The sequence below is a fragment of the Cibotium barometz genome, chromosome 15 (assembly GCF_041138505.1).
Source record: "Cibotium barometz isolate CiBa-2024 chromosome 15, ASM4113850v1, whole genome shotgun sequence".
In the NCBI taxonomy this organism is placed as follows: Eukaryota; Viridiplantae; Streptophyta; class Polypodiopsida; order Cyatheales; family Cibotiaceae; genus Cibotium; species Cibotium barometz.
Genome location: NC_141060.1, coordinates 2,452,516 through 2,470,000, shown reverse-complemented (window position 1 = coordinate 2,470,000; position 17,485 = coordinate 2,452,516). Strand labels below are relative to the sequence as shown.

The following is a 17,485-nucleotide window of genomic DNA, read 5'->3' as shown; positions in this document are numbered from 1 at the left end:
TTCCTTTTCCATGTATTGTGGATGAAGCATCTATATCCAAGATGTCTAGAACAACATGATTGTTTTCTCACTAAATGAAGGAGATGAAGTATCTTTCTCCAAGCAGTTGGCAACATTAAATTTATGAAAGTGTAGGTCTACAAATGTACATTAATACACAAAACCAATTCTTCTTTTCTAAGCCAATCAATTATACTTTACATCCTCTTTTCATGAGAAATATGTTTTGGTAATGTTATTGTTTATAATAGATGACATTCCTCGTGTTGTTTCTATACAAAAGGCACATTGCAAAATTCTTATTTTGGAAATATTCAAAAGTTTTAACTAATGTTTTTGAAAATTAATTTACAATATTTTTTTTCTTGAATGAATATATGTTGAAAATTTCTAAAAGCATATGTTTGCAAAGATTTACAAAGATGGGCTTCCAATTATAGTCTAGAGTTTTAGTAATCATAAATCTAACACTCAAAGAGTTTGCAGAAAATGAATAAAAGCCCTTTTTTAAAAGATCTCTCTCTCTCTCTCTCTCTCTCTCTCTCTCTCTCTCTCTCTATAAATATACACGTACACACACGTGTATATATATATGTATATATATAAGAGTGTATACATATATATATGTACACACACATCTATGTTAGTATATTGGCCACCTCTCTCTCTCTATATATGTGTGTGTGTGTGTGTGTATTTCTCTCTGCATGCGTGTATGCCCGAGTGTAACCTTTTTTTTATTGCATTCTAGTAGTTAAAAGCATCTTACAATTCTTCAATTTTATTCATATTCAAGACTATTAGTTTGAGTAAAAACTAAATATAGTATTTTTTCGTTTAAAAAAAAAGCATACTTATATGTATTTCAAGTGTACTTAGAATTTGTTACATTTCAAGTTCACAGCCGTCAAGTTTAAGTGTGATAAGGCATGTTTCCACGTGGAGCTTGGTTGGCAACTCGTTTTCACTTCTCAGAAGAAATTAATGAAAAGGAAGACAAGGTCAACTCGTGGTAGCTTGGTAAGCCATGGGAGTTGGAAGTACGAGCGTGGAAGTGGGCCTATCTAAAAAGAGATGAGAGGGGGTTTATTTCAACATCGGATTTAACCCCCGTTGAACTCGAGCTAGTGGATTGAGCCAGCTGCGCCCTTGGCTAGCCCCAGGCTTCCGTACATCCTGCCTCGTTTTCCTTTCCCACTAGGGACAAAGCTGCTCCGCGATCCACTCACGAAAAAGCACTGATCCCCTTCCCTATCTTACGGGCTTAGGGGCGGCCCGCGAGGGGCTTGGAGAGAAAGGGCGAGCTTGACGGTGCTCTAGTGGGTGGGGAGCAGGAGGGCACTGCCTGCTAGAAGATGGATGGACGGACGGACCTGGGCAGGCCTTGCAGCAGTCATCAACAAATAAGTATTCACCTTGAAGGGCTTGAAATATTAGAGGAGCATCCCATGCAGTCATCAAATAAGTATTTAGCTTCCATGGGCGTCAAATCATGGGCCAATAATTATTATGGGAGGATCTCGTGCTCTCGTTGCGTGCCTAAGTCTCACTCAAATGCCCACGCATGTTTCTCCTTCGAATCCACACACGCACACACTTATATGGCAACAAAATCTTGGGGCACCTCAGATTATCACTCTTACACACACACACACAAAGTATAAATTATGTTTGTATATGTTACACGCTATACTACCCCTCTCCTATTTCAATAGATAATTGCTTACTTGGGAAACTTGCCGGCATCCAAGCTCGTTTCTCTTAAGACTCCAAGTTGTGCTTGTAGTAGCTAGCTCCACTCTTTTGTTGTTGGTATTGCATTGCCAACATGTAAATTACAAAGTCTAGATATCGCCATGAAAACCGCTTGCTTCTCATTCATTCATGAAATGTGTCGAAAATATAAGAGAGATGGTGGTTGTAACTCCTATGCTCATAAGGGATATGAAGAGTCATGGCCATACGAAAGGTCATGAGTCATAACTCCTAAACCTTTAAGCAAATGTTCCTAAGCTAACACTAAAGTAATGTGCCCACTAGCACCTAGCACACCTGGTGGGTTGTATTCCCAATCTGAAGATCGAACCCATATAAATGATAGATGTGTGCTAGAAATCCCATTAGGTAAATGCAATACCATGCTATATTATACAGTATGAATATATGGAACCATGCATCAATGAGGCATCAATAATGATGTCCACACTCCAAGATCATGGAGTGAACCATGTAAAACTACCACATAAGAATCTGCATGAAACTCCAGCATATCTGCATCACAAGCAAAAAATGGAAATATTAACTTTTAAACTTCCCAAGGCCCCTCTACTATTCCTACATGCACACTTTTAATTTTGGCTAATGTTGATTCTAATTATGATTTTTTCAGCTTCACCCATGTTTCATATGAGAGCAAGTTGTGACTTGCCCTCGAGCCAATCATCATAAGAAGATTTTTTGTTTCTCCCTCCAGAGAGAGTCCAACTTTGAGATGAGAAGGCTCTATCTCAAGGTCCTTTTCTTCCATCAGCATTAGAGTCGCCATGCTAATTTGCAGTGTTAACCCCCTTTGTTTTACTTCTGCTTTGGCTGTCTTTGTCTTAGCCTCTTCTGGTGCCTCTCTTGTTTCAGAGTTTCTTGTTTCTTTTTGCATGATTGTTCTAACACGTCTTCGATTAAGGGTTCAAAGGACATTTTTAGTTTGCTACCATTTATGTAGCCTTGCATCTCGGTTCCATCAATGGTTTCAATGCGAGTCGCACCTCAAGGGAGGTGAGCTTTGTAACTCTAAATGGCCCTACCTCTCAGTATTTAAGTTTTTTCCTCTTGTAAGAATATAATCCTTACATAAGTACCAAGTCTCCTTCCTGCGAGTCTTTTCATTTCAGTTGTTAATTAAACCATCATTTGTGCTTGAGCTTCTCTACTATCATCCCATGGAGAGAAACCACTCTAGTTTCATCAACCTTTTCCAACTTAATCAACCTCTCAGCTAGAGCATTTTCCCTAAGATGTTCTTTCACTGATATCATCAAGCTTGGGGGGTTCACTTATGTAAACTCTCTATATCACGTGCGTTCTCAAGGCCTAATTCAAAAACCCTTTATTTGTAAAATTTTCATAAATAAAACACATCCTTTTTCTATGTAATATGTAAATATCCTCTTTAAATGGTACCCTTATGTATGTAAAAAATGTGTAAAAAAGGGATAAAAAACCCCTTTTGTTGAACCCACATGCTACGCTTATATATTCATGAGTGACCCCCCCCCCCCCCCGCCCCGAGTCCTCAAGCTAGGTAACTAAATATTCCATAGGCATCACTGCCTCAATCCTATAGGATAGCCGAAAAGGAGTTTATCTTGTAGCTATCTTACATTGATGATGTTAACTTATGCTCCCAATCATTACGACTAGCTTCTATAGTCTTGGTCAGAATACAACAAAGAACTTCATTTTAGTACTTACAGATGTTTAATGACCTCATTGATAAAATGGAAACCCTCATTTGTGACAGCTCTAAGGGACACCTAAACCTTGATATGACATGCTCGTAATAAGAATTTGGTAGTTATATGAGCATCCGTCTTTTGTGTGGCTTTCACTTTTGTCTTAGTGAAATAGTTTATGGCAAAATAATTATATTCCGGGATTGTGTTTGATGTACAACTGGGATAATAGGTCCAACAAATTCTATTCTCAAATTTTCAAAAGGTTGTTGCACAGTGATCGAAACCAAAGGCATTATGTCTTATCCTCACAAGGAATGTTAAAGTGTTGGCATTCATCATAGTGATGATGAATTCCATGGCATCACCAAACATAGTTGGCCCACCGTCACCCCACTTGCAAGATCTTTTGAGTAGTAACTTTGCTCGCAAAATGTCCCAACGATCCCACTATGAGCTTCTCCCATAATAGTCAAGAACTCATCCTCCTTAACACACCATCTAAGCACGTGATCTTTGCTACCTAGCTTATACAATTATGATCAACTATCAATTGCTAAGGTGCTACCAACTTAATAAGTTGTCATATCTTATCCTTGTTCAATGGCTTATCCTGTGAAAATCCATAGGTAAAGATATTCAAAGGTTTCTTCCAGATCTAGTTTGAATAGTGTAACATCTGGTAGTTCATCTTCAACACTAGCGAGGCAGGTTCTCTATTAGGTATTCTTGACATGTTATTTGCTAATATATGTTGTGAACCTTTTCTCATTGTGACAATAAAGTATAAATCCATTAATAGCAACAACTAGTGGGGGTAATTCACCAAGTCATGCAAGGTTTGTTGACAAGATACAAAAGATGACCTTATTAATAAATACATAGTGTCTATACTTTTTCACTGCATACACCATGGCTAATCCTCTTGAATCTCATTATTGTGGTATAATTTATCTTAGCTTCATTAAGTTGTCCACTTGCGATTAATCCATGGATTAAGCTCTATGTATGCATAGATTAAGCTCTATGCATAGAGCTTAATATATGAATTAAGCTCTATGTATGCATTAAGCCCTATACATAGATCTTAATCTATGCATTAAGCTCTATGCATATAGCTTAATCTATGCATTAAACTTAAGCATAAGGGAATACTGGCCGATTGGAGCTGCAAAACAGGTCAGCTGGAGCTATTGGACATGGCCGACTGGTAAATGCCAGAAAGGCTAGGAGAAATCCCATAAAAATAGTAGAAAAAGAGGTGGCTAGCCCACAAGCAAGGGCCATGCAAAAGGGACCAAATGGGCACCATAAAAGAGCAAAATCTAGGGATAAATATTCTAACAATGGGCAGCCAGGGAGAGGGAGAAGGAGCCCCTCACACCAGCAATATCGGCAACTAGGAAGAGGGAGAGGAAGCCCCTCACACATCTATTGAAATGGGCAGCCAAGAAGAGGGAGAGGGAGCCCCTCACACCGCTACTGAAATGGGCATTCAAGAAGAGGGAGAGGAAACCCCTCACACCACAAAGAATGGGAATGCAAGGAGAAGAAAACTCACCTCGAATAGGAATAGCAAACATGTCATGAGAAAGGCATCGACAGTGAAGAAACCTAACGAGACGGCAAGATGTGCAGCGAAGGCCAACGAGGTGGACACACCGAATGGAACAATCAATAGGTCGAAGAGAAGATTGAGTGTCATGTTTGATGCTACACTTGTAAACAATGTTAATGCAAGCTAAGATAGCAAACATGGCAGTAACAAAAAGAATATGTAGAGGTGCAAGGCCATGTAGATGACAACTACCCACAGATATTTGCCGTCATAGATAAAAGGGTTCGCATGATCAATCACTTGTTGAAACACCATGGGCTAAAGGTGGATACCTCACTCCATAGGTCGAGTCGACCTCCAAAGGATGACGCACCACCTCAGCCTCTTATACACCCGGCTACTGCTACATATGGCACCTTCAAGCAAAGTGACAGTTTCATGACAAGGGTTATAATTTCAAGCGGAATTGTAAGAGGCAGATGCACTTGCTCGGCTCCGCGTAGAATAAAAATGGTTTGAGTTAGCGCAAAACAAAAGTAAAATGAAAAAATGGGAGTATGTTTAAAGCTATGTGTACTCAAACATGGCAGTTTACTTGTTCGTCTCGGGGGCAGGAGTGGCTCGATGAAATTCAAGGGTGGATCGATGAGGGAGACTGAGATACATATACGAGTGCTTATTTTACTTTTTTCTTGCTTGTATGCTTTTAAGCTTACTTTATATGCTCCTTCAATGTTTTAAGCTTACTTTGTATTGTCTTTTGTTGCTATGTTGTCTCACATGGCCCCTTTGTTTACAGAGGCGTTAAGGAGTTGCCTCCATGGTTCAAAGAGATGCTTGAATGCCGTATGGAGAGTGATAGCGACACATCGGATGGTGTTTTTGATGAGGTTGATTCCCATGATGGTGATTGTGATGAGATGGCTATCATGGCAAAAAGGAAGGGCAAGAAGGAAGATCTCACTACAAAACCGAGAAGGGTGTGGCAAAGAAGGACACAAAGAGAGATCTCTCTAACAAACCGAACTAGGTGTGGCAAAGAAGGGCAAGAAGAGAGATGATTGTGGCAACGATAATGTGGATGTTTTGAAGAATGGCAAGAAAGATGGGATAGGTAAAGATGGGGGGAAGGGCAAGATTCCAGTGGCACCACGAAGGCCATTACCATATAGGCAATCTTGGGCACCAATCAACGTGGGGTCACCTAGAATTCCAATGCAGCAACCGTGGGGTGGAAAGTGCTATTCTCCATTTCAAACAACTTAGTTGAAGTGAAGACAAAGGGATTTTTGCACCCGTTTAGTGGTTCAAACTGGCAGGAGGGCTGAGTTTAGATGGAATCATCTCTTTCTTTAAGGGTTTACTGCAGTGGTTTCTTGGTATTGCACACTTTTACTAGTATAACTCATTATGTGATTACTTTTGTAGATTGGCATGGAGCGCTATGTCGGAATTTAAGTCAATTAGAACAAACCTCTACGTTGCGCTAAGCCCATTTTCTTTGACCCACATAGACGTAGAGGAGGCTAAGGACCGAACAATAAACTTATTTATGCTGTAAGTTCAAATGGTGTGTTTATATGCAGAGTTGATGTTTTTGCTAGGTAGCATCAATTATTGGTCACACAATATTGGTGTGTTTGTGCTCGAAAACACATTGCCAACTACTCTTCTTAACAAAGTACAGTTCGTACATTGCATGTAGTTTTTCTATAGAGCCCCCAACGCTGAAGATGTTTATAAGACATTACTTCAACAGGGTTGACCTATCTGCAGTAAAGTTATACTTCTTTCCAATTCTAAACTGGTAGGAAGCGTAGGTCTTTGTTTTGCTTGAGTGTATTTAATGTTATGATGTAATGATGCTGAGCCCCGTTTCTTTCTAGCAGGTAGTGGTCCCTATTTGCTTTGTGTTTCACATTAATCCATTGGATTCAATGTGCTCGGACATGGGCACACTACATCTTTTGCATATGGACCCTCTGAGTCTTACAATTGCCAGGATCTCTTTGGATAGCGTGTATTGATATGTGCTATAATATGGATTAGTACTATGATGTCTTACAATTGCCAGGATCTCTTTGGATAGCGTGTATTGATATGTGCTATAATATGGATTAGTACTATGATGTCTTGGTTGCTTGTACTTAATTGTGGCTCATGTTGGTGCATTCTATGCATGTAATGCATTGCAAGAAATGCCTTACTTGGTGAGTGATCCGATGTTCAAGAACGATTTGGAGTCACTAGGGATGGTGACAGAGCTCGAGCTCCTTGAGCTTGAGTTGATATTTGCTATGGACTATCTCTTGGGCTAATGAAGTACAAGCAATGTTGCATAATGTTAACTTGTTTTTGTTATTATAGGTACCAAGGTAGCCAAATGGACTATCTCTTGGGCTAATGAAGTACAAGCAATGTTGCATAATGTTAACTTGTTTTTGTTATTATAGGTACCAAGGTAGCCAAATGCTAGGGATTGCGGGTTTTATGTGATGGTCTTTATGAAGTTCCTTGCAGATGGGACGTAGTATATGGGTTCAGAATGAATGATTTCCTATTTATGTAAAAGCCAAGGGTCACCCAAATTTATAGCTCCAAACACTCAACTTAATATATAAATACACTTGCGCGGGGAGAGAGCCACCGTGCAAATGGGGGAGATCTTGTTTTTTGTCTTCAAGCTTTGTTCAAATTTAGCTTTTTATTTTAGTTTAAGTGAGATTTTTCAATATAGGTTTTCTTCTTCTTCCCTCTTCTTCCTTACATCTTCTTGTTGCCCACTTCTTCCTCCTTCCTCTACCCTGATCATTTTCATTGCATGCATCTCTTTTCTTCTTAGTCATGGCCATTTATATGCTACTCAGTCATGGTGTGGCCTACCACTTCTATGACATGCTGCTCTATTCACTCGTAGTAACAAAGAATGTGGGTGCCACTTTTACACGTGTTGCCTATAGCATGATTTGCACGATTCTGTACGTGTGCCTTCTATGCGTTCTCTATGCTTACTTGGTGATTGTTGGCTGTCTCGGTGGTTAAGGGTAGTGGTTGGCTTCTCTCCTTCATCATGACTTGCTTCTTGTGATCTTCTCCTGACTAGCAAATCTGGTTTTGCTGATGCATATCTGCTAATCATTGGCAAATCTGCTTTGTGGTTCTACTATATTTGGTACACCTTCTTCTACCAGCGAGTTTTCTGATGGCTATGGTAGACTAGTTTAGGGGCTTGGTTTAGGGTTTTTGTGGACGAGTTTAGTGGTTTTGTGCCATGTTTGTAAGCTTGGTTTGGTTGGCTTATTTCTATAGCTATGTGGGTCTACGGTTGTCTGTTCAGGTTCTACTGTCTTTGGCCATGATGATAGTTGGCGCTTCTTCTTTTGTTCTACTATGGCTCGTTTGGGCTTTGCTTATAGGTCTTTATCTAGTGGCTTTTGTGGTGGCCTGTTTGGGCTTTTAGAGGCTTCCGGTGGCTTTAGTTGGTCTAGATTTATTGCAAGTTCATATTATGATGGCGATCCTGCATTCTTGTTTGTGCATTGGGATCATTCAACTTGTATTATGAACTTTTTAAAAAAAGTTGTCTTTCTTCATAGATTTGAAGAGATAAGTGCTTGCATAGCATACTAGTAGTAGGGAGGTCAAGTCCTCTTGTTTTGTTGTCTGAATTGCCTTAATCACTTGTTGTTGTGTCGCAAAATACTCAAATCCAATAATTGCATGCCAAGTTTCTAAACAATTGCCACAATAATCTATGTAGCTTGTAGAAATCTTGCTAGGAAAGTAACAAACTATTTGAATTTTGCTCTAGTACGAGATAGATTACTGTGACGAATCATATAGATTAACACTAAACGACACTTTAGTAATCATTTTCTTTGTCAAAACTGTCCAAGAACTTCTCAATCTTGATATGCATATACTAATACTTCCAAGATTAAGCAAGATCAATCCATTCTTGATTAATGTCCATGGTTTACTTTCCTTTTAAAGTACTTGTCTTTCTTGGTAGATTAAGCTTGTTGAACCTTTTGTTTTTTGGCATAAAACAACCAAGAAGATGTAGAGAACTTAAGATTCAATAAGGTTTCACTTCATCAATTTTGCACAGTTTCTATGTAAACTTCTGGAGAACTTGCCAAAATATATGCACTACACAGATTTATAGCTCTACACAACAACTTTCTTCACATAGCTTTAAAAACTGCTTAACTAATAGAGCATCAAATCTCTAACAACTTACACAAATCTATATATTTTGCACCAGTGTTGCACAGATCTTAAAAAATGTAGCAGTCTTGAATACTGCATTGATTTCCACAATTAATCTTCGAGAAAATCCTCCAATTGTCGGAAATTTTTAAATCCCTAAAATGAGAACCTCAATCGCTCTCTACATGCAAGATCCAAGAGAAAGAATAGAGAATGCATGCAAGAAAATAGTTGAAACCTCTAAATTTGGCAAAGAAATGCAAGACAATGCAAAATTTGGGTTTTTGAAAATTGTGATTAGCACTAATTCAAGAATGATTCATACTCATCTAGAATCAAAGATAAGCTATGATACCAATGAAAGAAAGTAAAAACTAAGGAAAAGATGGTGGATTAGCCTCTCACCAAGCGGTAGGCTTTAAGGGATTCTACACCTAACTCCTCTAAGGGAGAAGATCATCATAGCCATGGAAGCTTCATTGCTCCAAGAAGATAACTAGTGAATAGATGTCAAAAGGTATGTAAAAGGCTTATGAGTGAGTTGTACGATATCCCCCCCCCCCCCCCCCCCCCTCCAACCCCCTCAACTCTAAGTGAAAACATGGACTAACAAGACATGTAATGGTTATCATAATTTCTAACAAGATTGAGAAGGCTTCAACACTTATCTAGCGCAGGGGTGCACTCAGGTTGGCCTTTAATGGTCCTACCACCTGAAGACTATGTGGACTTTTCAAACAGGATCTTTTGAAGAATGTACAATTTCTAAGGTTCTAAATGGTGGGGAGTGTCTTTTATAATAAGAAAACAACATTTTAAAAGCAAGTGTCTTGTATATTCACACAACTATTTGTCTTGCATTAAATAATGCCCCTAACATGGCTTTATTTAATGCAAGACCTTAGGTACACTGCTTCGTCTGCTACTATAGCCCGGCCATCCCCCCTTCCCTTCGATCCATCAGCATACTGTTCCTCCTCCTAGTCCTCTGCCTTGTCCACCTACCCTTCTTGCTCCTTGCCAGCTTAGGGAGAACAAATAGAAGAGAGCTTGGGCAAAAGCCTTCCTTTTGCGTGATCTGCGTGCACGTGGATGCCAGGAAGAGAGAGAGAGAGAGAGAGAGAGAGAGAGAGAGAGAGAGAGAGAGAGAGAGAGAGAGAGAGAGAGAGAGAGAGAGAGAGAAGCAAGGGCGATGCTTGTGTGACAGAGAGACAGACAAGGGGGAGAGAGAGAGAGAGAGAGAGAGAGAGAGAGAGAGAGAGAGAGAGAGAAGCAAGGGCGATGCTTGTGTAACAGAGAGAGAGACAAGGGGGTGACGTCAGAGCGAGGGACAGAGAGGAGAGAGAGTGAGCTTGCTTTGGTTGCCCTCACAAAAAAAAGAAGATAATCGTGCACCCAAAAAATAGAAAGGAATGGAGGCCCATGTTTTTTTTCCAAATTACTAAATAAGAACGTTCGAAAAAGGGCTATGCAGCATAGTTTTTTGGACTCCATGCATTACTTTTATTTAATCAAATGCAAAAAAACATTTTGGTGCCATATTTCTCTATTAATATTGTATATTCATACAAATATTTGTATTGTTTTAATTAAATGCCACTGACATGGCATTTAATTAATACAGACCTTAGGCATGAGTTCCTCCACGGTCACCGCCTCCCTCTCCTCCTCCTCTCTCTCCCTCCCTTTACTCGTCATATGAACCGTTTATGGCCTTTTATAGCGAATTATGAGACCTCGCCATAGAGAGGAATGGAGGGGTGAATGCATTCAAATAGCACTCATATGAAGGGCCATCATTTCATTGGCTTTTTCAAGCCATACTAAAATAGAACCTTAGGAAAACACTCCTATTCTTGAAAATCTCATATAATATATTTAATGGAAATGCAAAAAGCATGTCGGTTCCATAAATATATTTCTCATGAATAAAATGGATGCTTGGTTGCTTTTTGGCTCTGGTTGCTTTTTAGTTTGTGTTCTTTCTTTAAAGGTGAGGAGGATTCGTTTGATGATTTGGCGTTCTTCTTGTTCTTTCTTTACAGGTGAGGAGGACGCGAGCAACAGCTATGGATCTTTGCCTGGATTTCGCTCCCACTGAGCGACCCATGTGGAGGAGAACCAATCTCCGCACGAGTGCCATGCTCGGCAAGATTGTGGATTACTGTGCCAGGTACGAGGAACTTATTAATTCCCTGCAGGAGGAGAAGGAGCTTAATTTAGAGGAGTATGTGGAGCGAGCATATGGGGAGTTCCTCTTCCAGGTGAACAAGATTGAGAAGGAAGGCTTCGACACTTATCTGGAGACCCGAGAGGCAATACGCAGGGGTGCACTCAGGCTGGCCGCCGAGTATCGTGGCTACGGTCGACACTCCGACAACGACAGGCTGGAGAGCTTGTGTTGCCTGTATCGAGCACTGAGGCACTGGTTCAAGCCGGAGCGATCAAGGCCACGGCTTTCCATTCATGAGCTGGAGAAGTCGCACCAGCTACTATTGGGCTCAACCAAGTGGGACATTGCTGGCCGCATACGCAGTATGGATCACGAGGTTGTGTATGTCGACACAGACGAAGAAGAACCGGGGATCCATGTCTTCATGTGGCCAACGGAAGTGAGGTCCGCGTTGCAACATCTCCTGGAAAGAGCTGAGTGGGAGCTCTGGCGTCTCCAGAAGGAAACCGACCCCAGGTCAAGAATCGAGCAGCATCTCAAGCTTGCGGGCACCTTCTTCCTCGCATTCGAAAACATTCACCCTTTCATGGATGGCAACGGCAGATGTGGAAGGATATTGCTTGCATATTTACTGCAGAGTGTAATGCCCTTCCCCAATGTCCTGTTCGTGGATTCCCCATACATTTTTGGTCCTGATCACCCACCCTTTGTCAATCCAATCTTCTACTATGACTGTTTCCAGACCGTGCAGTCGCAACAAAAGTTTCTGGTTGGAGAAGATGGGAGTCCGCTCATCACAAAGGAAGCTGCAGTATGCACACTAGATTTCCCCCGGGACCTCACTGCACTGATCATTGAAGGGGTGTATGTTGGTTGGAAGAGGTTCTTCCAGGCCATTGACGAACACAGCAGCACTCAGGACACCATGGGGGCTCCCAATGATGGTCCTTGTTCTTCAACAACATCACCGAACTTGTTCTGAGCAGCAGTAGAACTCTTAGAGCTACGATTGGAATTGAGGTTCCGTTTATTTTTTCGTGTTAATTTCTGTTCTCCTTTGAATCCAAGAAGTGTTTGATAAGCTTTTCATGCTAGAGTTCCTTAACGGGGTTTCGGTTAATCGAAGCAATACCACCATGCCCCATTCAGGGTTTGCTTGTACAAAAAACCTCGCCGATGATAAATACATGCACTTAACTGTCTAGTATGTGTCCTGTGTGTGTGCGCGCGTGCGCATATATGTATTTGTGTGTGTATGTCTCTCACCCTCTCTCTCTCTCTCTCTCTCTATATATATATATATATATATATAGAGATAGATACACACTTTTTTCGTGCGCGCGCGCACACACACACACACACACGCATGCACACACACACACACATATATATATGTCTCTCACATGTGTCCTCTATGTGTGTGTGTATGTGTGTGTATGTATGTGTATGTGTAAGTGTGTATCTGTATGCATGTGTATGTGTATGTGTATGTGTATGTGTATGTGTATGTGTATGTGTATGTGTATGCATGTGTATGTGTGTGTGTGTATGTATGTGTATGTGTGTATGTGTATGCATGTGTCTCTCTCTCTCTCTCTCAGAGGTTGATTAAACGCCTTCGAACGGCCTATGGGACAAACGGTTTACAAAGATGTCCATGCTATATCTCATCATAGAGAGTACAAAGACATGAAATAAGCTGAACTAAGCTAGATATAATATGGTTTGGAGTGAGCGCCTCTGATATTATCCCCCAAGTCCTCCGACTGAGAGAAAGAGGCATGATGTAGGATGTTTCGTATCTTGGGTTGTCGTCTAGAGGCAGTCCTTTATGCATCGAATGGCTGATGCTTGTGCTAGTTGGTCTGGAAAATCTATGACCCTGGACACTGGGCCAAGGCCAAATCCCTCTCTGAATAAGCAATGGAATCTCCCCAGGATCTGATAGTAGACATATGTATATGTGATGCTTCTTATATGCACCTTAGTGTGGCATAGTCGGATGTCGGTCCACCTTGGCTGCACTCCAAGTTTGGAGTAGAGACGTGTGCAGCAGCAAAACAGTCCTAGAACCACTGGGAACGTCCTACCGGAAGGGTAGGTACTCGTGCAGGAGGAAGAAGATGTAGTCTGGCAACACCACATGCAAGAAACTCACCACCAACAGATGCCAAAGCAGAAAACACAGCCACAACTCCTCAACCTGCCTGTGTAGAACAAAACACAGCCTAGAAGGCTGGACCAGAAAGCACAGCAGGGTACACAGTAACACAGCCACTGTTGATGCTGATCTGCAGCCTGGATAAGCGATGGAAGCAAACGCACAGCACAGAAGAATACGGCGAGCAGATTGCAGACAGTTGGAGCAGCCTGAACCTAAGCAAGTGATACCATGTTGGTGAATGCACAGGCAGAAGCATAAACAGAACGAGAGAGAGAGAGAGAGAGAGAGAGAGAGAGAGAGAGCAAAGGAGATGGAGAGAGTGGACAAGATTACCTTTCATAATAGCAACCAACTTTACAATGGCAATAGCCAGCATAAGTGTTGAACAATGTGCAAGGGATTGGATGGATGATCAACTGATGAGGGAGGCCCTCTATATAGGGAGGCCAGAAGCTAGCCAACTGCATGATACAGCTGACCGACTGGCCCAAGACCCATAAATCATGTGAAAAATAGATAAAAGCCCATAAAATAGGCACTACCCAAATACATTGAGATGCACAAATTCTAACAAAATGGGGTATCTATGTGGATTCATCCCTGCTACTCTCCTGATGTACATGATGGTTTGGAAGAGGGCATACATCTACTACCATCGATGGTGTTGCAAATTTGCTATGATCGCATGTCATTGATGGTTTCTCTCCGAGCATGCCTGAAAGTGTTAAAATATTGCATCTTTCTATTTATGCTGTCGTGGAGCTGTCGGCCTGTTTCCTACAGCCGACTGCTTCATGCACAAGTATATAAGAGTTGCTCCCTTTATTCATTCTATCACATCATTCATTGCCCTATTTGCTAGCTCTTGGACTCTGTAACCTCAAGCTAATAAAGCTCCGTTCTTGCTTGCAATCTTTCTCTCTCTCATGTTTATTTGCTTCCGCTTGTGCACATTCTTTGATGGTATCATTCGCCTAGGCTCTGGCTGCTGCACAATCTGTTTCTCTCCATTTTCTAAGGACAACAATCTTCTTGGCAATGATAAGAACAGAGCGCGCGATGGCTTCGCTTGCCGCTTTCTACTACAAGGCCTTGTTTCTGGTTGTCCTGCTGCTGGTTGGGCAGATGGGTAGGCGGCGCGGATGCTCAAGTATCTTGTGGGGAGGTGGCCTCGACCCTTGCTGCTTGTCTGAGTTACCTTACCGAGGGTACTCCCACGCCCACCTCCGGCACTTCCTACTGCACCGGTGTGCACACCCTGAACAGCCTCGCTAGTTCCCGGCCTGCCCGCCAGGTCATCAGCCTGGTGTCCTCATACAAGTATGAAGACAGGCAAGTTCACTTGATGGTCCGGATGAGTTCGAGGATCAACGAAGTTTCCTACATGGTTCGGATGTGTTCCAGAACTATTGGTTAGCAGAGACTATGGATAGGATGTGTTCCATGTTCATTTGTTCGAGGTTATTGGATGTGATGTGCTCACAGTTCTACTTTGAGTTTGGAGCCAAGCAGATTTTCTTTTGCTCTTTATAGTGGCATTATATTTTCTGAAGACAACAAGCTGACATGTGCATTTTTCGAGGTGTACTTAGTACTGGCCATGCTGAGGTGTCCATGGTCGCACCTTCGTCATCAGTTTTCTTCGGACTCCTTTGCACACTTCAAGATGCAGAGGGGGTGTTAAGATATTGCATCTTTCTATTTATGTTGTCGTGGAGCTGTCGGCCTGTTTCCTACAGCCGACTGCTTCATGCACAAGTATATAAGAGTTGCTCCCTTTATTCATTCTATCACATCATTCATTGCCCTATTTGCTGGCTCTTGTACTCTGTAACCTCAAGCTAATATAGCTCAGTTCTTGCTTGCAATCTTTCTCTCTCTCATGTTTATTTGCTTCCGCTTGTGCACATTCTTTCAAAAACATCATGACATGTGAATAGATGTCATAAGGTATGTATAAAGGCTCGTAAGTGACTTATATAGTCACTTAATGTGTCCACACTAAGCCTAAGCTCGTGGCCCGTGGCCCATGTAGGTGCGCATGGCCCAAGTGTGCATGCAGAATGAAGCTCGGAGCTTATTACGAAAAGAAAGAGAAAGAAGTAATTTCTTGCAAAATTGAACCTTATACCCTCCAAAATCATCGCCCTTCCTTCTCTCGATGCGTGTAGATGATGGCGTCAAATTTGAATGTAGATGCCTCTGATAGCTTGCTAAGGGTTACCATAAGCCCTCCCAAGGCTCCAATACTTTAGCCATGGCTCAAATGCCTTCCCACGAGCACCACGCAAGTAAGCAATGGCCATGAAGGAGAGGCGATGGAATTTTTCTTAGGTTTCACACGATTTTTGGTCAAAAAATGATGTCAAGGCCCTCCCAATCCTTGTTCATGGTGCCGAAACTAGAAAAAATGCACCACCACCTTAGAAATTCTTCAAATCTTTGGCCCAAGTGCCATGTCCATTTGGACAAAAACCTTCCAAGGGCTGTTTCTATGTGTGTGTGTGTGTGTGTGTGTGTGTGTGTGTGTGTGTGTGTGTAGCATGTTACAATATACTATAGTCCAATTAAATATTTCTAATTATCATGCCCATGAAAATAGAGAACCGAAATGCCACTCTGCCAATAGGATTGCATAATATTGCCACATTAATTTTTCAATTTAATGGTCCTACCACCTGAAGACTATGTGGACTTTTCAAACGAGATCTTTTGAAGAATGTACAATTTCTAAGGTTCTAAGGCCAAATCCCTCTCTGAATAAGCAATGGAATCTCCGCAGGATCTGATGGTAGACTGGACATATGTATATGTGATGCTCCTTATATCCACCATAGTGTGGCATAGTCGGATGTTGGTCCACATTGGCTGCACTCCAAGTTTGGAGTAGAGACGTGTGCAGCAGCAAAACAGTCCTAGAACCACTTGGAACCTCCTACTGAAAGGGCAGGTACTGGTGGAGGAAGAAGAAGATGTAGAGCCACTTGTCTGGCAACACCACATGCAAGAAACTCGCCTCCAACAGATGCCAGAGCAGAAAACGCAGCCACAACTCCTCAACCTACCTGAGTAGAACCAAACGCAGCCTAGAAGGCTGGACCAGAAAACGCAACAAGGTACATAGTAACGCAGCCACTATTGATGCTGATCTGCAGCCTAGAGAAGGGATGGAAGCAAACACACAGCACAGAAGAAGACTGCGAGCAGATTGCAGAGTGTTGGAGCAGCCTGAACCTAAGCGAGTGATACCATGTTGGAGAATGCACAGGCGGAAGCATAAATAGAACGAGAAAGAAAAGAAAGAAAACTATATTAACGTCCTTTAGAGGCCACATCTGACCTATAGGACTAATCAGATACATCGATGTGATTACATTCCACTTCGGGGGCAACAAAATGAAAATAGAGATAAAACTAAAAATAGTTCAAATTCCCTACATGACCGTAGGAGAATCCTAGATAACATGAAGGATTTCTCTAGCAGCTCCTATTGATTACTACCATGTTTGGTTGTCCTGAAATCTGCAATAACAGCTCTACCTCGACGGTAGACTGCCCATTTTCCTTGTTTCCTTGCTTCGTATACTTTATTGAGTTCTTGTTTCCTGTTTTTTAGTTGTGTGGCTGTGAGTTCATCCGCCATCCACACCTTCGTTCCCTTAAGTGACCTTGTTTGCTTCATGACTTTAATTTTGTCTTTCATATCTGCGTACCTCAAAACCACATGTTTTGCTTTGATTGCCACTGAGGGATCTCCAATGTCGATGAAAGGGATAGCTCTGCACAGCTTTCTTTGTAGAATCTCGCATTCCGGGACATAAGTATCATTCGCAATCTCCTCGTCCTCCAATACCTCCACCTGTTCCCAACCCTCTGACAAACCACCCACCCTAATTTCTTTTGCAATCCATTGCTGCCCGTTCTCGTCA

At 41.7% G+C, this 17,485-nt stretch overlaps 1 protein-coding gene across 1 annotated transcript; it reads left to right on the top strand.

The window, feature by feature from the left end:
- The first annotated feature begins 11,174 nt into the window (after positions 1-11,174).
- Positions 11,175-12,596, top strand: LOC147630848 (uncharacterized). The gene is made up of 2 exons (XM_086808958.1): positions 11,175-12,032; positions 12,135-12,596. The coding sequence occupies exons 1-2, from the start codon at positions 11,289-11,291 to the stop codon at positions 12,372-12,374; spliced, it is 984 nt and encodes a 327-aa protein (XP_086665084.1). The 5' UTR covers positions 11,175-11,288; the 3' UTR covers positions 12,375-12,596.
- The last annotated feature ends 4,889 nt before the right edge of the window (positions 12,597-17,485 follow it).